The following is a 24,600-nucleotide window of genomic DNA, read 5'->3' on the forward strand; positions in this document are numbered from 1 at the left end:
CACTGGGCCCAGAGACTGCAGTTCTGTCAAGCCCTTGTGCAGACCTTCTCCCTCCCTGCACCTGCTTAAAGGCCAAGTGGAATTTCACCCTTGGTAAGACAGCTTTCATTTGGCTTATACGTCAAACGGCCTGGCCTAGAAATTCCATTCTTGTTTTATTCTGTTGGCCTTGAGGGCAAGTGCCTCTGAACTATAATGGGCAGTTTGGCAGTAGCTTAATAGTTACTTACAGTTTATGAAAACATTTGGAACCTGCATCCCTTCAGCTGGCTTCCTGATTCATAGTTTGATGTGTGCCTCAGGAAGCTTGAAATCTAAGGTATGTGCGCCTTGGGATTCTTGAAGGTTACTGTTGTTAAAAGTGTGCATTGAGCCAGTAGTGTACCCAGAAATTGCTGCCAGAGAGATAAGGAGGAGGAAAATATCCATTGGGGCAGTGAAGTCTAGTGGACTGAGATCTGAAATACCATTGTTAAGAACAAAAAGAACACTAATACATTTTAAAAACTCCTTATTGTCCTTAACTCTGCTGAAGAAATCCATAGATTTCATCTTGTGTTCATTGGCTCCCCTTATCAATCTTCTACAAGCTTCTGATTTATATTATATAATTCATATCATATTAATTTCTTCCATTTGTTAATTGTTTTTTACAGCTGCTTTCACTTCTCTAAACAAGGTTGGTGTTTAACCAGTACAGCCTTCTTCCTCAATTGGAGGATTGTGGCTTTTTGGGCATTTGGTAAGGTATTCTTAAATGATTCCCAATTACCAATTAAGATACTTGGAGGAAATGGACCACCATCATTCCTTTGTTTTTACATTCATAAATAGTAGGAGGTGTGCGGACTTTTGGAAGGTAGTTGGGAGGCTCTTTGTTTGCTAACCTGGAGAGAGAAAAAATCTAAAAATTCTCAGAGCATTGACCCAGTGGGAAGAAAATAACCTGACTATGGTAGAGTTGGAAGACAAAACATGTTTTCAGAGATTAGCTGTGATCTGAAGTCTTGAACTCTGTGGTAAAACAGTTGGGTAAACCCAGACTGTTAACTTCAGCAAACACCGTTAGCCATTATATTGCTCCTGGTGGTCTGATCCATGGACCAAGTTAATTTATGTGTTGAGGTCAAAGCTAGAGTAGTCTGTGTAGGTGCAAAGTATTGAGCCTCTTTGATAGTATGAAACAGGTTCCTGCAAGGTATCTCTGCTGAACAAAGTGCTAAGGAAAGCAAAGGGCCAAAGCTGCTTAATACTGATGGTTCACAACTGAGTATACTGACGTACTCAATCCTTGCTTAAGTATCTCGAGACAGACTGACTCTCCTTTCCCAGACTCAAAGACTACTGATGTGGGGTTACATACTTATACCAAATCCGGAAACTCTAGTGTATTGGTCTGGTTGTTAGGAGGGTGGAATTTTTCTTAATTAAAAGTGTCTCTGCTTTAGAAGATGTTGACCTTCCTAATGTCGTGGCATACAGCCACTCTGACTGGCTGCTCCAACTGGAAGCCGTGTAGCTTCTGGTGTAAGGAAGAAGGGATGTTAGTCTCTAAAACTTCTTGGAACATCTTACACTTTCAGGTGGCTTTGGAAAATAACTTGATTCCTTAACACTTCCCTGGTTCAGGGTTGTTGTCCTAGGTGAAACTTGAAAATGCTTCATGGTCATCTTGTGGGGTTTTTGCCCCTTATAGCTCATTTCTTCCAAGAAGTATCTTTAAATGGTTCTGGTTTGTAATAGAATACTCTCTTGCAGCCTTAGTTTTGTTATGTGGGTATGATTCCATATGAGTCCATCCTCTGAACTTACTTCTTCTCTTCATTGTGATTTCTTCACCCAGAAGGATTGGCAAATTGGGTTGCCTTATCCACCCAATCTTGTTTGCTTTTCCCCTATACAAGGTGCTGTTTAAATGATCAGTTCTTGCCTTTTTTTGAAGGTCTTCTCACTTATCGGTATTAATCAAGATATTTCACTACCTAGCATCTGTACTCACTCAAAATCTCCTTTAGAAAAGTGGTGTTGGCTTGCCAGTAGCAGTGCTCTGATACACTATCAACATAGAACTATATCATCAAATTCTAGCCTTACGTGTGCATGTGTCTTCCGTTTAATTAATTGAGAACTGAATCAACAAATTCATGTGTGATGAGATATGTCCCCCAGAAAATACAGATGAAAAAAGCTTTTGACTTGCAATAGTCCATCTCCTGTGCTTCGTTCTCTTATCAATCTACAATAATTCTGGATGGGTGGAGGGATTGGAGTAAGAATGAACACATTCTTTTTTTGTTGTAGCCTGTTGTAGGTTCCTGAGTTAGGTAATTATACTTCCAAGGTCACATATAACTGGATAGGTAAAGAACTGTGTTCAGGAATCCCATAGACAGAACAAGACATTTTTCCTGAGTGGTATTGTACTGTATCAGCCATTTGGGGAACAGCTGCTCTAAGAGATTACAGCTAAGCTCAGGGTCTTGTATAGCCACCATCTAGCTAGCCTTACTTGCGATTTTCAGCATACCAGTTCAGACAACCTAGTGAGAGACTATCCTTTGTTCACCATTTGCATCTGCAGGGACAGCCTTGAGTTGCATCTAGGGCTTCACAGATTTTTGTCACGCTGCTTTTCATTATTTTGGACATTGCTGTCATATCCCATCTCTTGTGGCAGCATTTCTTTGGAGCGGAGTGTGGTGAAGAAGGGGCAGAAGCATCCAACACACCCATTTACACTTCCCCTTCATGCACTTTCACTCCCAACATTCAAAATCTCATCCCTGGTTTCTTGCTGTGGCCCAAATCCCACAATCCTTTGTGGATGCAGAGTGTTTGGGTTGCAGGAGGAACCTCTTAAATGCCTGGACCATGTGTGGAAAAAGTCAAGAACCACATACTGAAGGATGCAGGGCTTGCATCCATTTGCTAGTTGATACTTTAATAGAAATAGACCAGCAGAGAGTGCCAGAGACAATGTTGATTGTAGTTGCTTCTTCCTGTAGGTGGCAAGTACAGCATCCTATCTGTTACGTAGTGTTATGCAAAAAAGTAGTGATCTTGAAATACACATTTTTATCAGTTAAATTGCTTCATGTTCATTTAGCAAATGTGTTAGTTTTCCTTCAGTGAACATAGAATAAACTATCAGTCTGGATCCTAATTCTCTGGGAGTTGCAAGTTTTTTCTAAAAACTCACTTCTGCTATGCTCACAAATATTGACATGTGTTAGTCAAATGTCCAATATTATGTCAAGGATGGAGAGATCAAATTCTCATTCCTTTCTCTGTGTTTCCCAGTGTGCTGTCTGTCTTGTGTCTTTTGTAAATTGCAAGCTCCTTGGGGGGGGGAAGATTTAGCTTTGTAGAACTAAGCACATTGGCAATTCAGAAATACTTAATAAATTGGCATCAGCCATGGTAGACTTTGATTTCTTTTAGGACAGTCTCTTGTTTAGTAATAGATAGCATTAGATCACTGTGGAATCAATACTGTCACTACGCCTTTTTGAAGCTCACTGTTGGCTGAACTTTAGAAGACCAGTGATGTGTATCCTTTAGTGTAATCCCTACTGTCCTAATTTTAGGTGAGGTGAAAGGCAACCATGAAGCAAATTAATTGTATCATAAGCTCATCCACTATGATGAAACACTGTGAAATGTAGAACAGTCTCCTATCCGCAAATTAAAATCAATGGTGACATAAAATAAAGCTAGTGCAGTAAAGGAGATGAGATTTAGAATGAAAATGCTGTCCTCTAAATGGAATATTTTTCTGTAAAACCACTTAAACATGTGAATGGAATTCATTCCTCTTTTCTTCCTGTTAACTGTGGTCATCAGGGGACTTAAAGTCAGAATTTGATTCCCAGCCCTGCCATTGAATCTCTACTCTTGCCACAGTCACTTAGGCCAACATTTTCAAAACTGATCACTGATTTTGGGTGCCCAACTTGACATGTCCGGGGCCGGATTTTCAGAGGTGCTGAGTACCTGCAGCTTCAGTTAAAGTAAAAGCAAATCAATTCCCATCACTTCTTTAAAAATAAATAAATAAAAATTGGTGTCAAGTTGAACTTCCAAAGTTAGTGGATGCTTTTAAAAACTTTGGCCATAACATTAATTTTGTTCATCTGTAATTACAGCTAACAGGGATGTTTGGAGGTTGTCATGGAATCACAGGGGCTGGGTCTATACCAGTTCCTTGGGAATGACCCTTTTAATGTGCTGAACCCCAGGGGTCCACATAGTTTACAGGAGTAGTCCTGCCGGCTCTACAATCTCAAAACTTGGCCTTTGGGCATCAGCAATCCCTGTCTTTCTCTGTGGCTCCCTGCAGTGAATCCAGCCAAGCCAGACTCCTGTGGGAAGCTTGTTCTCTACCCCTTCAGGGTGCAGTGCTCTCAGTGAGTATTTGCAGTAGCTCCAGGCAACCTTTTCAAAAACAAGGTAACAATTTCTTAGTCACCTGGCTAAAGAATCTAAAAATCTGTCGGTTAGTATAGAGAAACAAAGGTTTTAAGACGCAGTCTGTACTGGCTAAAGCCAGGGCTCCCTTGAAAGCTTTAGCCTAAAGCTGCATTAGGAACCATTGTGATTTGCTTTCTCTCTGTCCCTTTGTCAGTCCCAGGTCAGAGCTGCTGTCTCTCTCCAAAGGCCAGCTCTTACCACAGCCACCTGACACCTTTCCATTTTGTTCTCTGGCTCAGGGCCTTCTCTCTACTTCCCTAGAGGCGGGGTGGCAATGGGGAGAATCTCCTGCCTCTTGGCTGTTGATTGCTACGTATGAATGTCCTGGCCATTGAGGTTTCCATTGTCTTTTGGGATCCTCTGTTAATATGGGTTGGTTTCAGCCAGTTCTTAAGGACTCATTGAAACCACCCCAGACCTAAACACCTTGTGTCTCCTGCTGTGCTCCAGGTGCATTTTAACTGTTCTGTATGCACTGGGTAATCACGCAAGTCACTGCCGTGCATACCATTCATAAAAATGTTATGGAAAATTCCCGCTTCATCACAGAAGTTTAGTGCTGACAACGATGTTTGGGGTGCCTTGGGCTAAAGGGTGGTGACATTAAAAGCACAAAATTTTTTAGTATTAAGAAAACCACTTCTTGTTAAAATGGAAGATGAACTTGTTTTAAGACTGGGTACATCATCCTCTTTAAAGTATTTGGTTGTTGTGTAAACTTGAAAATTAAGTTCTATCCATATCATTCTGATCCCTTATACATGAGTTTGAGCAAATATACTATAAAATGAATTTTAGGGAACAATATGTGGTCTGTCTTACAGTATATTAACAGGTTTAACATGAAAAAATTGTTTGTCTATGCAGACGGAAGTGTGAGCTTCCTATCTTTAACCTGAAGGCTTTCAGCATGTTGGACATAGTCCCAACAAAGGAAATCCTCTATTTCCCATCAGCGTTAATTGGCTCAGAAGAATCGCACGCTTGTGGGCATAGATACAGAAAGCATCAGTGTGTGACATTCAGGAAGCAATTTCCTGGTCATCCTGTGGAATCTTTTTTGATGTTGATGTTCAGCTAAAATCATATGGATGCATTATGAAAGCATATGAAGCCTGCATATTGCTGTTATATGTAATACATGATAATCCAATAATTAATTGTCCATTTTAAATTGACACTACTACACTGACTCATGAATATAGTCCATGTCTCCTTTTGAGGGAAGTAGCCAGTGTAAATTCAGATTACACTAAACAGCTCAAGTAGCTTAGTTAAGCAGGACAGCACTCCTTACAAAATGCATTACACTGTGGCCACTATTTTGTGCTCCAATTTTTATGTTCATAATAATTATGAATATGATTCATAAGATTATAATATCAAAAGTCCTTCGGCCTAAATTCTAGACAGTTAGCAAATTTTACAGTAGCAGTGGTAAGGAAAAAACAAATATCTTCAGTCATCCTGTGAGTTTGAAGGGACCAGTAGCGTGGTTATCTACTTGCCATCTTTTCCCCTAATAAGTTAAATTAGTCCAGGTAAGACCTCCTTTTATGAGCTAGATTGTATATCCATGTATTCTTTGCTCTAATAAGGAGGTTAAAGAAGCCAGCAAGGAACTACCCAGTTTGTTCATTAACCCTCTGCTATGTAGCTCTCATTTTCTTTTGAGCTCTACGTATGAGTCCTTAATTGCAGTGTTCTCTGATATCAGTTCGCCAGCAGATTTGATATTCCTGGTTGTGCACAAATTTTCATTGCAGAGCACTCCTATCTTTGAATGTTAAATAACATGCATGCAGACGCCACCCTTTTCTTGGTAGCAGGGAGGGGGATCAACCCTTGCCGTAATTATTGGGCTTGAGACAGGAGAAGTAAATTCTCTGCCATTTACACAGCATGTTTCCTTCTTCACCATCCACGCAGGTACTGATATTGTGAGATGTTTGTGTTATGCATCTAGAGGGGTGAAGCACAAAGATGAGGGGAAGGGCAGCCTGTCCATGGCTGCCTAGAGGCACTACCCAGAATCCTGGCAGTGCTACCTGCTGTGGCCCCACTCCCAGTCTTGTCTTGGACACCCACCCCACTTCACCCCAATGTGTGACAGCTTGTAGGTGGAGCACTGTAATTGGGCTATTGCAGAGAAGAGAATTCCTTTGACAGTCTTCATTGTAAAGTTTGGGAAGATGGACAGTCATTGACTTACAGATAATGGCTGTACTCTGCCAATTGATTCTGTAGGTCTGACTTAGTTGAATGTCTCTTACATAGATGTAATCAGAGTTTGTTCATAAAGCAATTAATGGTATAGGGCAGTGTTTCTCAATTGTATTTTGCCACGGCACCCTTGCGTGGCCACGCCACACCCTCCACCGACAAGTCCAGGAAATCTTCCCCTTTTCGGCGGCACGGTGTAGGCTGGTTTCGGCGGCAAGCTCTCTAAGCTGTTTTCCGCGGCACGATCACAGCTGTTCCGCGGCGCGTGATTTCTGTTAATTTCGGCGGCGTGGTTCTGCTTTTTCGCGGAACCCTTCAACTCAGCCCGCGCAACCCCAGGGTTCCGCAGAACACTATTTGAGAAACACTGGTATAGGGACCTCTGTGCTTGGATTCTCATTTTAAAAATAAACAATGGTTCTTGGGTTTTGGTTTTCTTCTCTAAGGAGGCAGAAGATTTGAACCTCTCTTTAAAAGTTGCACTTGGTAGTTCACTATATCTGACCTTGGGCTCTTTGTGTTTTTTTTTTCTTTGTCATGTTTATGCAAAGACAGAGCCAGTGCTTACTTAGCCCTGGCCAATGAACGCATGAAGGAGACCATCTGCAAGTATTTGAAGGGTGTAATAGCCATGGAGGGAGTGTTTTAGATTAGCAGTACTGTCTAGCAGTATATAAAAGAGTAGATTTTTCTGGAGATTTCTCATGGTAGACTCCTTCTAACCAAACAAGCATTTGTGATTTTTCTCTGGAGGGTAATTTTAAAATGTCTGTGCTGCTACCCAACCTCTACATTGTTTCAACTCATATAGGTATCAGGTAGATTACTCTTTCCTGTGAGTAATTTATACAGATTATACGGTTTTATAGGGCGGTTCACTATTGAGGTAAATCCTTCCTTTGTTATGACTCCTTATAATTATAAAGCAACAGTCATAGGGTTATGAGAATATAAAGATTTGTTCTCGTTTATAACGCTTAAAGCTGTGAGCTGAATAAAATCAACAGATGTGTGAAAGTCAACAGTAGGAACTACATATTTTGTTTTCATATTGAAAACTGCTTTTGTATTCAGAAATGCTACAAAAAGAACTTACTGCAAATCACTAAATGGTCCCTAACTGAAACTCACCTGTGTACTGTTGCTGGAATAGACTTTTACACTTTATCAATTTATGCTGGACCATCTACATTATCTGAACAGATGAATTGGAGACCCTGACAGTTAGCCTTCCTTCCCTGTCTATTATCAGGCAGGAGTTGTCGGGACTGATATGCCAGTCTTCCTTCCTTCAAGGCTTACAAGATAGAAGGACGTTTTGAGGGAAGAAATTAGACTGCCATGCCAGCACACACTTGCTCAATACCAGATTCCCAACTGATATAAGCAAGAACTGTGGTTCTCAACCAGGGGTACATGTGCCCCTGGGGGCACGTAAAAGCCTTTCAGGGGTACATCAACTCATATAGATATTTACCTAGTTTTACAGCAGGCTACATTCAAAACACTAGTAAAGTCAGTACAAACTAAAATTTCATACTGACTATGACTTGTTTATACTGCTCCATATACTATACACTGAAATGCAAATACAATATTTATATTCCAGTTGATGTATTTTATAATTATATGGTAAAAATGAGAAAATAAGCTTTTTTTTTGGGGGGGGGGGTGAGTAATGTGCTGTGACACTTTTGTAGTTTTAGGTCTTATATTGTAAGCAAATAGTTTTTAAATGAGGTGAAACTTGGGCTACGCAAGACAAATCAGACCCTTGAAAGGGGTACGGTAGTCTGGAAAGGTTGAGAGCCACTAAGCTAGAAAACATACCACTAGATGTGGCATTCCTGATCCTTTGTCCTCTTTCTCACCCTCCTCCCCCAACCTTCCCCCTGCAGGATTCCCTTGAACACAGAGAACACTTCAGACTCCACCACAATATGTAGCCTAAACTTTCTTTGATAAATTTAATTGCAGTAGAAAGTCTAGTATACTTTAGAGTGGTCTCCTAAGGGAAGTGTCAAAACCCACATTGCTCTAATTACTTGAAGCTGAACTAAACAACTCAGTGGATGATGCAGCACATGAAAAAAATCCTATATTGTCAGGGCTAAGGACAAGATGACCTGATGAATCTTTCCATTTCTGGCTTCTAGAAATAACTTTTCTTAGCAACTTTTATCAGTTGGCCTCTAAGAATACAATATAAACTAATACAAGCTTATTGAAATCAGTCTCTTGTGTTCCTTTCCTGTATTTTTAGATTTTACTGCTTGAAATTGGCCCTAAGCAGTGTCTATAGATACCCTTAGTCTTAGTGTTGCTCTAAAAATACTCTTGCCATGAAATTCTTTAGTATTTTGAGATGACAAATTCTAAAATTAGAATAGCTCTAAAGAATGAAGTCCTGAAAGAAGCTTTTAAATAAATAAATAAATGGTGGGTCTTCATTAAATGTGTTCTGCTTCAATCTCTGCCTGTTTTAGCCTCTGGAATTTTAAAATACTCCTAGAGCATAAATTTCTCTCAGAAAATTACATATGAGCTGGGTTGCTACACTTCATTATGAAGAACAATGGGATGAAATAGTCAGGGGCTATGGAAACGCAATGCTGACTAGAAAACAGTAACACACAAGTTTCTTCTAAAGCCATCTGTGTGTTTTCCAGCATTAAAAATGCAAACTATGTGTTGGTATAGACATTACCATGCAGCTGGTGCTCAAGATAAGTGACACACTGATTTGGGCCGGGAGGTGCTATGCTTGTGCCTCTAACATACTGTATGAGCATGGTAGCCTGTGCACCCAAGTTTCTTTAGTACACTTGGAAAACAGGATAAAAGCGCTTGTATCCTATATCCAAATTTACTGGTCAGATTCTCCAGTCTGCAAAGGAGGTAGCCAGTGGAAACTTCCTACCATATGGGAACCCTCTGCCAGTATAAAGCTTGTGAGAATGGGTCCACTGTGTCCTGCACCAACTGCCCCTGGAGTAAGAAGGAGAGGGTATTGTGAGGTTTATGCTCCCACAGAATATTGTAGTATGTTTCTATGTCTCAATAATATCAAACAGAAGAAAATTATTTTTGTAGTTCTCCTCTTTTCATGGGTAATTTGGCTAACTAACACCAATCATCAGTCCTTAACATGAATATTCTGTTCAGCAGAGCAATCAGAACATACACAGGATACAAATACACTAGAGGTTCTACATTTTATGAAAAATATTATTTATTTTTATGACTGTAGTGCCTAGGAGCCCTAGTCAGGGACCAAGACCCCATTGTGTTACACACTGTACAAAGGTAGAATGGGAAGCTGATCCTTGCCCTGGAAAGCTTACAATCTAAGATGATAGGGACCCAGGAGAATACAAGGAAACAATGAGACAGTATTGGTCGGCATGATGGGCAGTGGTCTCTGCAAATTGTAAACTCAGCCTTTTAAAAACCTACTAATCTTGCGCTTCAGAATGACACTTATGAAATGTGTGTGCTTTGTTAGACTAAAGTGCTTCTGTTGATGCAAAGCCAATGTGTCTTCTACATTAGCTTAGCAATCTGACTTGGTAGGCTTTCCTGCTGTTTGTGTGTCATTATCAATTTTAGATAAATGGCTGTCAGCAAGAAGAAATCCAGAAGTAAGTAAATATAAATAGCTTCATAGGTGCCAAATCTAATTGGAAATGGAATTTCTGCAAATTTCCAATATGGTAACAAAAAATATTTCCCCAACTGAGATTAACTATCGTAAAGTTTTATATTGGTATCCATTGTCATAATGTGAATTCTTTCCAAATCAATTAGATTGGATTAATGAAATCTTTAATGAGGCTTTGACTCTCTTTCCGCTTCTGTTTATGGGAGTCTCTGCTTGAAGCTTGTGGTCAGGGTTTGGTTTTATTTGGTTTTGTTTTTTAAGTCCACTGGAAGCCTGTACTCCAGCCAGCTGACTCGGATGCTCTGACATGCCCTTTCATACAGCTGCGTCTGTGTACCTGCAATGTGCATGTGTGCAACAGGGCCTGGAGTCATAGGTGTGGCTGCAGAGCATAGTGGTCTAGCCTAGTGGCTCTCCGCCTTTCCAGACTATTGGACCCCTTTCAAGGATCTGATTTGTCTTGCGTACCCCCAAGTTTCACCTCACTTAAAAGCTGCTGGTTTACAAAATCAGACATAAAACTACAAAAGTGCCACAGCACACTATTACTGAAAAGATGCCTACTTTCTCATTTTTACCATATAATTATAAAATAAATACAATTATAAAATAAATTTATAAAATAAATATTGTTCTTACATTTCAGTGTATAGTATATAGACCAGTATAAAGAAGCCATTGTCTGTATGAAATTTTAGTTTGTACTGACTTTGCTAGTGCTTTTTATGTAGCCTGTTGTAGAACTAGGCAAATATCTAGATGAGTTGGTGTACCCCCTGGAAGACCTCTGTATACCCCCAGGAGTACGTGTACCCCTGGTTGAGAACCACTGGTCTAATAGGAGGATTGGCAGTCGAGACCAAGCTCAGATGCCTCACCTAGGCAAACTGGGAATTCTGCAGAAGTAATAAACTGGCATGAGGTAAAAGGACTGCTGAGAGTCGTAACTCTCAGGCTATCTCTGTCTACTCTCACACCCCTTCTTAGCTTCAACTGGTCAGTCGATCTAATGTAGAGCCACTGGGATTTTACAATTTCCCCCCACCCATTCCCATCCTCTTATCTCATCAAGGCCACTTCGAGAGTTAAAGCAAATAAGTATGGAGCCACTCCTCCTTGGATGTGTGGCAAGCCCATTATGAATGGGAAAGAGATTGTTTTACTCTCAGATATGTCAGGTATATATCTATATAGATTTTTCTTTCCTCTAGCTTCATATTGGAATCTGAAAAGGATTATGATGAACACTTGAAATCCTCTTGATTGTCATTTAAAACCACTGCTGGTTATACTGAGATGCAAGGAAATAGAAGTTGAAAACTGACTGGTACCATAGAAAGATAAAAGAGTGTTCAGTGGACTTGCATGTGCTTACACCAGTGGTGAATTTGGCCCAAGATGTTCCTCACAAATAGAGGAACATTTAGAAACCTCTTTAGGGAAAAGAAAGATCTGCAAATCCAAACATAGTGTAGAAAACAATGAAAACGGTAGTAATATGTTGGATGATAAAATACTAGAGGCCAGGAATCAACCTAAAACTAAAAAGGTAAGACAGTAAACAAAAAATGTCACTAATCAGGACAAACTAGGTGACAACAAGGATAGGGCAGAGTTGAAGGTGGTAGAGAAACTAGAAGACAGGGTTTTTTTTAATGGTCTTCTGAAAATTATATCAGTAAAAATTGGGGAAAAGTGGTTGGTCCAGAGGATCAAACATTAGAAAATAGTATTTTTCATGACATAAAATAGATTCTGTGCTGCAAATTAATGACTAAATATTTATATGAATGAAATTCTCTATACTTCCAACTCCAAAAAGAAGCATGAGGCTGGGCGTGGGGGATTACTGTTATTATGAGGATCCTGGAGTATCTGAAAAGACAGCTATTAGACAAACTAATAAGAGCAGAATAAATGATGCATTAAAAGGAAGGAACAAAGGGAAATTGCTTAGAGAAGAGGCTTCTATCAATTTTATTTACCTTTTTTAAGGAGTGGCTATCCTGTCTGCTCTGAAAAACTATTACTTAAACTATTAGTGATCCCTGTTCCTCAGGGCTGCTCCCACAGATGATGAGCAACACATCCATTATCTTAATCAAAATCCCAGAAATCACCCAGGATATGTGAAGCTGGTCCTGTCAAATAACTGACTGCAAAACCCTGGCAGAGCACAGGATATGATGCATAAAACTGTAAAGTCAAACTGTCCAGGATTAACAAAAGTAATGGTTATTATCAGATAATACCAAAATGGAAAGATATTAAATATTGCATACTACACTAAATCTGTGCAAGTTCTTGCAGCAGTCCTTGTGTATCAACATAGAAAAACGTCTTAGTAAGATTGTGGCTTTGACATGCTGACTAAGCCCAAAAAAAAAAAAAAAAAGCACGGTTATTTGTTATGACTTTTGAGCCAGTGGCACACAACTTAAACTACAGAGAATGAGCTTTTGGTAGGGGAGAAAATTAAATTGGACCTACTTTACATACAAGTGACCTGTTATTCTCTTGTAAATCCTCAGAAGTCTGTTTCACGTGCTGGACGGGGCATATAAAAATATGGAAGTCAGGTTTTACTGTTTGATGTTAAAAATCAGCAGCAATGTATGTGAGAGTATGTTGTACACTAATGAAGAGGTAGAAGGCTTAAGGATCACTTGGAAAAATAAGTCTTGTAATGCAGTTCCATTCTGAGATAGAAAACTACATGGTCTGAATGTTGTTTCATTCAGAAGGTAGAAAGGATAAAGAGATAATTGGAGAGAGGGGGTATGAAAGGCCCAACAAAATGGCTAAAAGCATATAGCAGTATTTTAAAATTACTCATTTGACTGGAGGTGGGACGTGGATCCAAAGATAAGTGTGGTTTTCCAGGGGAAGATGAAGGTTTCCAGGGGAAGGTGAAGTCTGGCTTTCTCAAATGTAGAATAATTGTAATTGGGTGCTAATGTCTGATCCTTTCCACCCATTCCTAAGACGATAAAGTATGCAGACCCAGCAGGCCCATTTCCTTGAGGAGTAGGTTGGTTCCCTTTCCTCAGTATGGTTTACAAGTAATTTACCGAGAAGGGCTCCTAAGGTGCACTTGGACATACTTGGGTCGAGATGAGGGATATCAATCAATCCAATTTGGAATTGTCCCCTCATTGTAATAGAGGGAAAGTTATCAGACCTTCAGACCCAGGCTCACGTGGGCTGAAAACCATATGTGATATTGCTGCCAGTGGTATGCTGCAAAAAGTGAAATATGGGGTTCCCACAACTGACTTCTTGTTTAAAACTGCATTCCAGTATGCTCCCAGCTTGCTAAAGAAGAGATGTGATTATGTTTAAAGTGTTAAATCTCCCAGATACGTGAGTCTAATGAGAATGTGAGATGTTAAAAAATAGAAATTGATGGGAGAGAGATGTGGAGCCAAGCCTGCAAATCCTTATTCAGGCAGGTTGCTGCATTAAACTAAACTGGAGTACTTGCCTGAGTAACAGATTGCAGAGTCTGAGCATGTTTTAGGGATTAAGTTGGAAGGAGCAGTTTTGAGAGAACTCAGGAAAGAGCCTGTGGAAATCAAAGGTGGCAAATAACAGTTGATATATGATTGTTTTTCTTTATTACTCCAAATGATTTTAGAAAATTCTGAGCATGAATGTAACAAGTGTTGGATCTGGGCTATATATTGAGATGCAGTCAGGCATACGTTAACAAAGCCACAAAATTCGTAGATTGTAGACTCTTTTGGACAGGGACTGTTTTTTATGTGTCTGTGTTGGAGATACCTCACACAGGGACCCCTTGGGGCCTCTGGTTCCTTCTTATTGCCCATGACAGTTGCTGAAATGACCCTTCTTGCTCTGCAAGGCTTCTTCTACCTAGTGGTTTTTGGACTTTTATCTTTTTTCATAGTCTTAATAGTTTAGTGTATATAGTTTATCAAGTAGTGTTAATGCGTGTAGTTAGTTCCTATTGTCGAGAGACTTCTTGCCCCAGGGGCTGGGCATACCCGTCATCAAACCTTGTGTCGTCTGTGGCACAACTATGCCCATGTTTGACCTCCACTCCAGCTATATAAAGAGCTTGGGGGAAATTCACGTGAAGGACAAGTGCCAAATCTGTCGGAATGTCAGACCTTGCACTAAAAAGGACTGAGACATCTGGCTGAAGGCTATCCTCGTGGAGGCCACCCTCAGACGAGTCTCAGAGCTGAGCTGCTCCAGTTCAGCACCAAGTACTTTGGCGATGGTGCAAAGCTCTCCCCCTGCTCACTGGTGCAGAAGAGAGACAAGTAGGGTGAAGACAGCACAGTGAGACTTGTTCCTGACCACTCTTCTGCTCCCAGACCATGTCAGCACCACATCGGGTGTTGTCAGGTCCTGGACTCTCCGCTAATACCAGGAAGCCACTGTGGTGCCAGCAATCTGACAGTGCTCTTGACCCCATAGGCTTTCCAGGCATCTAAGGACCTTCTTTTTCTTTTAGTCCTGCCAATTCCAGTGGGAAACCTGCCAGCTCCGAGGCCTGGAAGCTGGAGGGAACAAGAAGCGTCATGTGCCTTTCTGGCACTGCCCCCTCCCCTCCACTCCTCCGGCACCTTCTAGGGGCAAGTCTTCCCTTATCCCAGCATCCTGATCACCAGTGCATCCTCGGTCCCCGGATCCCAAGCACCACGTAGAGGCCTAAGTGGGTACCACCCCACTGTTGTTGCCGAGAGAAGACTCCTTTTTGGAGTCCAGTGTACCACCTAAAGCCCACCACCATTACCCACCTTAAGCGCCACTGGACCTCGGTGAGGGTCCCCTGGCATTCAGAGGGCATTGGCCTTACTGAAACTCCTGGGTGTTTTCCCCGGTGCTAGGTCCTACCTCCCATCACTCCTACTCAAGGTGGACTACTGCTCAGCACAGGACCCTGACTCTGGCACCGACCCCAACACTGATGTCTAGGAAACTACTCCCATGGATGTAGTTGAGGCAGAGGAAGGGAAAAGTGCCTGTCCTCCAGTGCAAGCTGCCTCCTCCTCCCCAGACAAGGCTGTCACTAGTCCTAGTAGCCTGCTTCCGCAGGACGATTTCAGGGCCCATCAGGACCTTCTAAAGCGGGTCACAGTGAACCTGGGCCTGGAAATTGAGCTGCTCACAGAGGCTTCGCACAGCCTTATTGATATCGTGGCTGCAGCAGCTCCATCCAAGGTGGCCCTGCCCATCAATGACACAGTGATGAGGCTAGTCAAAACTTGTGGCAGCCATTTCAGCCTTCTACCCTCCAGTGAACTGCAGGTCAGTGTTCTCCATGAGATGATGATGGTTTGGTTTCTCAAGGGCCTGGAAAGGCTCTATCCTCAGGTCTTCAAGCCAATCCCCATCATGGGACGTATATCTAGGTTCTGTCAAAGCTCACAGATTTTCCCCCTCCTCCCCCCACCCGGGCTGTTAGCATTGTGCTTCCTGCAGCTCTTCTCTTGGAAGATTGCCTTCCTGCTGGTGATCATCTGAGCCACAAGGGTCTCTGAGATCAAAGCCCTTACATCAGAACCACCCTACATATAGTTCTTCAAGGACAAGGTCCAACTGCACCTGCACCTGGCCTTCCTGCCAAAGGTGGTGTCACAATTTCATAACAACCAGGTCATTTTCCTGCCAATCTTCTTCCCGAAACCTCACAAGAACGCTGAGGAACGACGTTTTCACTTGTTGGATGTTAGGCATGCGTTGCCTTTTATTTTGAGAGGACTAAACCCTTCTGCAAATCAATGCAATTCTTCGTAGCAATAGCGGAAAGGATGAGAGGGCTACCTGTGTCAGCCTATAGGATCTCGTCCTGGATAACCGCTTGTATCCGGGCTTGCTATGAGCGGGTGAATGTCCCACCTCTGGCCATCTTAACTGCTTACTCTACAAGAGCTAAGGCATTGTCAGCAGTGTTCCTCACACAGGTCCTAATCCGGATATCTGCAGAGCCACGACCTGGTCGTCGGTGTATACCTTCGCATCTCACTATGTCATTGCCCAACAGGCCCACCATGATGCCCATTTCGGAAGAATAGTGTTGTAGTCAGCATGTCCATGAACTCTGAGCCTACCTTTTGGGGTACTGCTTGTGAGCCACCTAGCCTGGAATGGACATGAGCAAGAAGAAGAAAAAGGTTACTAGCCTTTCGTAACTGTTGCTGTTCAAGATGTGTTGCTCATGTCCATTCCATGACCCGCCTTCCTACTTCTCAGTTAACTCTGTCGGCGTTAACTAGCAAGAAGGGATCAGGTGATGATAGGGTGTTACCTCTCTGTTTAAATGCTAGTGCCAATATTTTGTTCTTTGCTAGCAAAAGATAAAAATGCCATCTTCCTTCACTTGCATTTTCAATATAGATGATGGAAAATTGTTGTACATTCAGATCGGTACCTCTAATTTTAGGAAATAGAGAACAAAGCATTAAAAATAGTATTCTTTATGTGAGTCATAATTAATTACTCATGCAAGTGCATTGACTAAACTTGGTTGTGCAATTAGAACTAATTATGATGAAAATGCAATTGCACATTTAAATCGCCACCCACACCTCGAGGGTCACCCAGTTGCTTCTCCCTCATTTAGGCATGGTGTAGTCTCTCTGCAATTAAGCAGCACTATTGAAAACCAAAGCATGTGCGAGTGTAATTATGTGCCCAGTTAGACATACTTAACCTTTTTAACATGTGCATTCTATTGAAAATTTAACAAATAATTTTTAATGTTAATTAAAAGTATAGATAAAGAGAAATTTTGCATGAAAGTCCTAATCAAGCAAGATCATGCACATGGATAGACTCTGTTGAAGTCACTGAGGCTCTGCATGGCCATGTGAACAGCCAGGATCAGAGTCTAAAGAATACATACATTTCATAACTATTCTAGTCTGTCAGGCTAAATACACATTAAAAACTGTACAAGAATCCACCTTTTATTAGAAAATCTTCTGTTTTTAAAACATTTCCCCAATGTATTGGGCCAGATTATTATTTACACTAGGGCTCTTTTAATCACACTCTGGCAGCATAAAGGGGCCTTGAACTGAGTACTTTATATTTTGCATCCATTTTAAGACCACTCTATATTGCCAGAACAATGTAAAGTGGCTTTAGGATATGTGTGTACTACAGTGTATGCCTAGGGTTAGTAGAATTTGAGTTAGCAGACTTTGAGTTTAACCTAGGGCTTGAGTATCTACATTCAGTTGTACACTCAGTTTAGTTGTTGAAACCTGGGACTCCAGTATCCGTGCTGCATTATGTGGGCCTTAATCCCCACACGCATATCCCAGACTTCCTAGTGCCCTCCTAAAGTGTGACTGCTGTAACCCTTTGTTCATGGTGCAGTGTGGGAAAACTTGACTGTCCAGAGGACAAAGAAAGTCAGCCTGTGGAACTCTTTTGGTGGACTCTCAGAGCACTAGTCCCAGTGGGGCTGCGCCTGCACTGCAAAGCAATAGAGCTTGAACCCTGGGTCCCAGTATGACTCAGGCTTGGACCCTCCACCCCAAGGGTACGGGAATGGACCCTGGATTAATATGATAAAGGAGGTTAGGCTTGAGCCTGAGTTCGAACCCTGGTCTTACATTGCAGTGTAAATATAACCTTACTGTATATGAGAATCTGACCTATCAAGAACAATTCTGCTCCATCTTAATTAGAAGACTACCATCATCAAGTAATTTTGTGTGTTGCCTGTTTAAGACAAATTTGACTGTATAGTCAAGTTGTAGTAAAAGGCTGTCTTTGTTGTTTGAACTAGTGTTGTCCAAACGTGGTGCAATTTCTTTTTTAAATGCATTAGTACAGTTTTGTCGCTTGGCTAAGATCTTGCATTCCAAGTAAATAACCAGTTTGGAAACCCCTAAAAAGAGAGGTTTATTTTAATATAATGTTACAGAAGAATGGAGAGATACAAGTTATATGCACAGTTATCTGGTGTTAACTAAGCAGCTGGGATGGAAGTCACAAGGGGGATGGGCAGCACCTACCTTGTAGGCGCCCTGCTGCCAAGTAAAATTTAAAAGTTAGAGACACAGGCTCCCTATGCAATGCAGGGGGAGCCAGTTAGGGACCTATAGTGGCAGTTAGAAACCAACGGCCTCTTTGTGAATCATACCCATAAATCCCCCACTATATCTGCCATAGGAGCCATAACAAAGTAGTAAATGAATATTTTACAAGATTACACATTAATCAAGGATTTCCTAATATTGACTAATTGATAACTTGATAACCCATATATATCATTGTGTGTTGTAATACGTGAAGTGTTAATTTGAAGTATTACCAATTAGTTTTGTATTCTGCCTTCAGGGCAGTTTAGTGCAGTTTAAGCTATATAACTGCATTTGGAAATGAAATTTCTGCTGTTTGCAAATATATATTTTTAATATTTTTATTGCAGTAGATTAATAACGCAAAATATTTTTTGCAGCATGAAGACTTACTGTAATTTCTAGCATCCCATTTACAACTTGGTAATTCCACTATAAACTCTTATGGTCTTATAATATGGCATTTTATAAAATAGAACTTGAGGCCTGCTTCTGCTTCTTTTGAAGTCAGTAGCAAAACTCCCGTTCATTTCAGTTGTACAGGATTGGGCTCATAAACTGCATCAGACTGATACTTAACGTAGTATTCTCCCCTCCTTAAAGTCAGCTTTGTTGTGTTTATTTCATAGGGCTTGATTGTGTGAGGTGCTGAGCACCCCCAACTTTTTTGTGAACTCAGTAGGAGTTTAGAATGTTCAGCACATTTTGGGATTGGGCCTGTTGTTTCTATGGCTCAAATGAAGCTGTGGAGCTGCCCATGAAACTGTCTGGTTAAACAGCATTTAACTGCTCAATTGCTATCAAATACAAGTTAGCAAACACCTGCTGTGCTTTTGGAATAATACCCTGTATATCCTAACATTTCATTAAATTCAGTGGAAAGTTAATGGGATGACAATAACATGGTATCTTCAAGAGAGGTCCAGAGGGATTTCATACATTTTCTTTAAATCGTTTTTATTAAATTCATCTGTAACAATGCAACTATTAATCTGTGTTGTATCGGAGGCTCTTGTATTATAATATCGTCCTCTTAATGTTAATTTAATTGTCCTTTAAAATACAAAGATTGTAAATAAAAAAAATCAAAGTTACAGTAACATAATCTTTTTGGGGAAGTTAATCACACCAGAAATTTTCTTCCTTTTATAGTTAATGTTTGAATAAGGTTTAAGAATCCTTAAAACTCGGTTGAACATCTCAGACCATTTTAATAATAGAGGACCCATTACATTTTGTCATGTTAACAGTTGAAAAAGCTGATAGAATTCTTTGCCCAAATACTATAGTGTGGACTGATAAAACTAGACATTGCTTTGTCCTTTGATTTTTGCAGCTTTGTCTGATGAATTGGAGACATAATGGCTTGATATCGTTGTCCATATTATTCTCTAGCGGGGAGACTTTTAAAGGCAAAATGGGAGTCAGGTGTCTAGCTCTCATTGACTTTCACTGGAAGTTTGGTGCCCAACTTCTCTTTGTGCTTTTGAAAATCTTCCACTTATTGATGAATGTTGCTAGTGATTTTGAAATGTCTATATTTGTAGAAATACAGAACTTGAATTAAAAATTAATTTAAATGCATACTGGCTTATAGTGATTTATCATTTGTTATATGTAACTTTATTAAAATTGGCAGATAAACTGATTAGAAATATCGTTAGTTAATATTATACAACTTGGAACTTTTTACTTTGGGTCTAGTTTCATCACACTGTTTTTATTTCCTTGTGTATCTGTAATTGCATAACTTATCCTATTCTTGACCTAATTGCAAATTTCAATGCATTTTTCTCTATTTGGATTTAGTAGAATTCTGTATGTCAGTGTCAGCTCACAGGCCTATTAACCACTTAGTCTAGGCAGCCTTCAGACTTAACTATCACCTCTCCTAGAGTAGAGCCTGATCCCAAGGTGGGGAAGGAGTCTCTGTTCCCATAGCTGTGGGCACTGATAATAGGGGAACCAGACAGTCAGACCATCTCAGTTTCCAGAATTCTTGCTGACCCATCAACGGAGTCTGTGTGTTTGTGCCATGGGAGGGTTTGTCTCTGAATAGGGAGATGCATAGAAACTTGGATGGTGCCTAGGGCCCTGTGGAGATGGAAAGGCCAAAGCTATTTGAATGATTGCAGGAAGAGAGGGGAAGGGAATGTAATGTGTTTTAACTGAGGGAGGAAGTAGGAGGGGGAAAGGGATTAACAGTTATAGAAGAAAATAAAACTCCTGTACATTTATTAAAATGGAACATATGCTATAAAGCAAAGGGAGGATGAGCAGGAATTCAGTTTCAGTGGGCTTATGGAAAGAAACAAAAGTGGTATCTATTTTGAAAAAAGTTATCCAAGTGACAGGTGGGAATCTTGCATTTGTTAAAGCAATGTGAAAGCAAGATGCTGTGAAGAGCTAGTTTTCTGTGGGATTAAAATATACATGAATAAAAACTCCACTTATTTCAAAGACTCTTCAGGAAACGGACTTTATTATACTAAGGTTACAATGACAGAAAATATTTCTTTTCATTTGTACGAATACACTTTTAAAAAGAAAAAAATAGCTCAGCAGTAATAGAGGGGAAGAAAAAGTGTATAGAATTGTGTCCAAAACAAAAATATAGATAACCACAAAACACATGACTTGGAAAAGTCCTTTTTTTTTAGTTTTGGTAATGAAGCAACATTTACCAGTGACCATTTGAATAATTTTGAAAAGCTGAAACACCTCTACTCAGTTGACTGAAATCTAGTTTTATTAAAAGCTTCTCATTTAGCTTTGAAGCAAGGAAAAACAGGAAATATAATTGGAGACTTTTAAGATATGAAAGGAGGAAAAGGTGTCTGACTGGAATGATGACTGTAAGAGATTCTGCTGACTGTTACACATTAGTCAAATGGTTACTACTGTTCAGACTGCCATGAAGATTTGGTTAATCCAACCTCATTGATTAAGTAGGCAGCTGTTTCTGTTGTCAGAGATAGTTTGTGATCTTCCAAGGAAATCTGGGTAAAATTAACAGTATGATTAACGATGCTAAGGTAATCTCCAGTTGCCATTTTTGTTGTGGTTGCCAACTTTGACACAGTCTGACTTTATTCTTATTTCTTGTGACTTTAAAAGATAGTGCTGCAAATTTCTAAACAGCAAAGGATATTTATAAAGCCAGTTAATAGAGCAAATTAAACAACATGAGCAAAGGATTTTTATAAAGTGAGTTAATAGACCAAATTAAACATGTCTGCCAGACATTTTTCTTAATGAAGGAAAAATTGGATTAGAGGTTTTTAAATTGTATTGCATACATTTGAATGTTATGGTCTGGAATACGCTATTGATATTTTAAGACAACTATAGTTATTTGAAGAAAATACATTTTTTTAAAAGGGGAGGTAGGTGGCGCTTTTCTAATTGGAGTAGAATGTCTTGTCACGATAACCTTTCAGAGAGCTTAATTGGTGTAACACAGACTTTCCATTAAGAACGAATTATATGTATTTCATTAGCAAGTGTTGCCTTAAAAATTCTTTTGAATAGCATCCACTGTCGTATGTATTGTGATTTTGTCTTTTTTCCACTTCAAGTATTAGTTATGATGGAACAAAAAAGAAAATGAATTATTAAAAGTTCCACTCTGCTGGAGTTAGTGACCTCCCTTACATCCCAAGCTTCCCATTGATTCTCCACTTTTCCCCTTGGAGAGAGAACCTTCTTGTTGACCTTTTTCCATAGAGCTAGCACACCTACTAATAATAGGCTCAGCACACTGGGTGTGACTGTATGTGTCTAGATGGAGAAGGATTCATATCAGCAGTGGAAAAAGTCAGGGGTGTTAAAAAATTATACTCTTTTTGGGATCAGGAAGCATGAATTAAAGTACATTGATAGTCTAGCATAATTTGAGTTCAAATCTCACACAACATAAAAATTATATGCTTGTATCCTTCATGTACGTTTTTGTAAGTCTTAACAGTATATACATTGTTAAATATTTACATCATCAGCTCATAATCGTGTGTTTTTCCTTGAATAAAAGTACATAAAATGCATACAGGTATTTTAATTAAATGAATATGATAAAATGGGATTTACCATAATTGTCCAGTGAGCTAATGAGTTTAAGATCCATCTGAGTGTAAAAGATTAGTTTGATTTCTACCGTCATTAGGTAAGTTCAAAACTGTATCTGACATATTTGGCTTTTAATATATAATCAGCCCAATTTATCACATTTTGAAGCAGTTAAACTAGAAGTCAGTAAATTGTTGACTTAGATTAAATGCCCTAGATTGTAAGGGTAGTGCTTTAAAACAATTTATAGTGGTATTTCTGTTTGTACTACAAGCAGTAGGCTTGACTGAGCTATCAAGATGTTTAAGCATATTTGGCTTCAATATTTACTTTCACGCTGCAGCAGAGCAGCAGGTGTGAGGAACTCACTTTGAATTTATCTTTGGGTGTATGTATAAATTCATAACTCTTCTTAACATTCTCACAGGTTTTAGGTCCTGCCCCAAGATGGTGCTCATTCTTGGACAACTTGACAGAAGAACTGGAGGAGAATCCAGAGAGCACAGTTTATGATGATTACAAATTTGTTACCAGAAGAGACCTTGAAAATTTAGGTAAAATTTAAGAGGCTTTTAACATCCCCCCCCCCCTCCTGTTTCTTGTCCTCTTTTCCTTTTTCAGTTTTAAAGCATTCACATTGCTTGTATGTATGCAGGTCTGTAGTTTGGATATGCTTTATGAACAAGTAATAAAAGGGCTGTGAGAAAGTTATTCAAGTAGTTCTTCCCAATCCTTAACACTGTTGATAACATGCCAGTCCTGATTTCCCTACTTTGTGGTAATCCTTGTCAACTCAATGAGAACCTTTGTTCACAGCTTGTCTCCTGAGGAGAAGGTTGATATTCAGTGATTTAGTGTGTTGAGGAAGTGTTTTGAGGTTCTTTTAGCCACACAATGAGAACCATAGGAAAGGAAGAGAAGTAGTTTCTATTTTTAAATACTTGTGAGGTGCTCAGATACCGTGGTGATGAGACCATAGTAAGTACCTAGATAAAGGAATCCACTTGCCAAAGGTATCCTCAGTAAGGAGAATATTTTGGACTTTTATACATTGAAACTCATACTGATGTCAATGAAAACATATTTTATTTATAGACTTTTTTTAATGGTATGCACCACCCGTAAGGCTTTACCCTCATAACATCTTTGGGATGTTACATAACATATGTATATAACCTCTAAGGAGTTGTTACCCCCCCTTCCTCCCTCCCCTTTTTTTTTAATAGATGGGGAACTGAAGCATGAACTAAGGTCTAGTCTACATTTGAAACTTAGGTCGATGTAGCTACAGTGCTCAGGGTTGTGAAAAATCCACAGTCTTGAGTGCTGTAGCTATGTTTTTGCCTACCTAATCCCCAGTGTAAACACAGCTAGGTTGACAGAAGAATACTTCCATTGACATACCTGCTATTGCTTGGGGAGATAGAGTTTCTACAGGTACAGAAAACATGGTTATTTACAGCAGTGGTTCTCAGCCTTTCCAGACTACTGTACCCCTTTCAGGAGTCTGATTTGTCTTGTGTACCCCAGGTTTCACCTCACTTAAAAACTAATTGCTCACAAAATCAGACATAATACAAAAGTGTCACAGCATACCACTGAAAAATTGCTCATTTTTAGCACATAATTATAAAATAAATCAATTGGAATATAAATATTGTATTTACATTTCAGCATACAGTTTATAGAGCAGTATAAAGTCTTGTCCATCTGAAATTTTAGTTTGTACTGACTTCGCTAGTGCTTTTTATGTAGCCTGTTGTAAAACTTGGCAAATATCTAGATGAGTTGATGTACCCCCTGGGTGAGAACCACTGATTTATAGGATTACCGTGTCACAGCCATGGTGCCATAACTCTGCTGCTATAATGCTTGTCGTGTAGACATGACAGTAGCATAATATAAGAAGTTTGTGGTAGGCCTGGGAATAGAATCAAGATCTCTAAGACCTAGTCTAGTGTCTTAACCAAAAGACCATTCTTCTTCAGTGCACTTGGAAAGGATTCAGAATGCCCCTTCTGAGCAACTTAGCTGCAGTTTTGGATTTTCATTAACCTGCAGAAACTAAATCAGATTCACCTAGGATTGACAAACGAGGTTTATTAGGGCATCTTG

General features: G+C 39.9%; 1 protein-coding gene across 1 annotated transcript in view; it reads left to right on the forward strand.

The window, feature by feature from the left end:
* The window catches only part of NOL10 (nucleolar protein 10), a 72,823-nt gene that overhangs the window by 28,997 nt on the left and 19,226 nt on the right, over positions 1-24,600 (forward strand). The window contains exon 14 of the mRNA XM_067544769.1: positions 22,913-23,039. Within this exon, the coding sequence (XP_067400870.1) occupies positions 22,913-23,039 (127 nt within the window). The remainder of the gene's footprint in view (positions 1-22,912; positions 23,040-24,600) is intronic.

Source organism: Emydura macquarii, unplaced genomic scaffold, assembly GCF_026122565.2.
Source record: "Emydura macquarii macquarii isolate MOO-44397 ecotype Brisbane River unplaced genomic scaffold, CSIRO-AGI_Emac_v2 contig_1027, whole genome shotgun sequence".
Lineage (NCBI taxonomy): Eukaryota > Metazoa > Chordata > Testudines > Chelidae > Emydura > Emydura macquarii.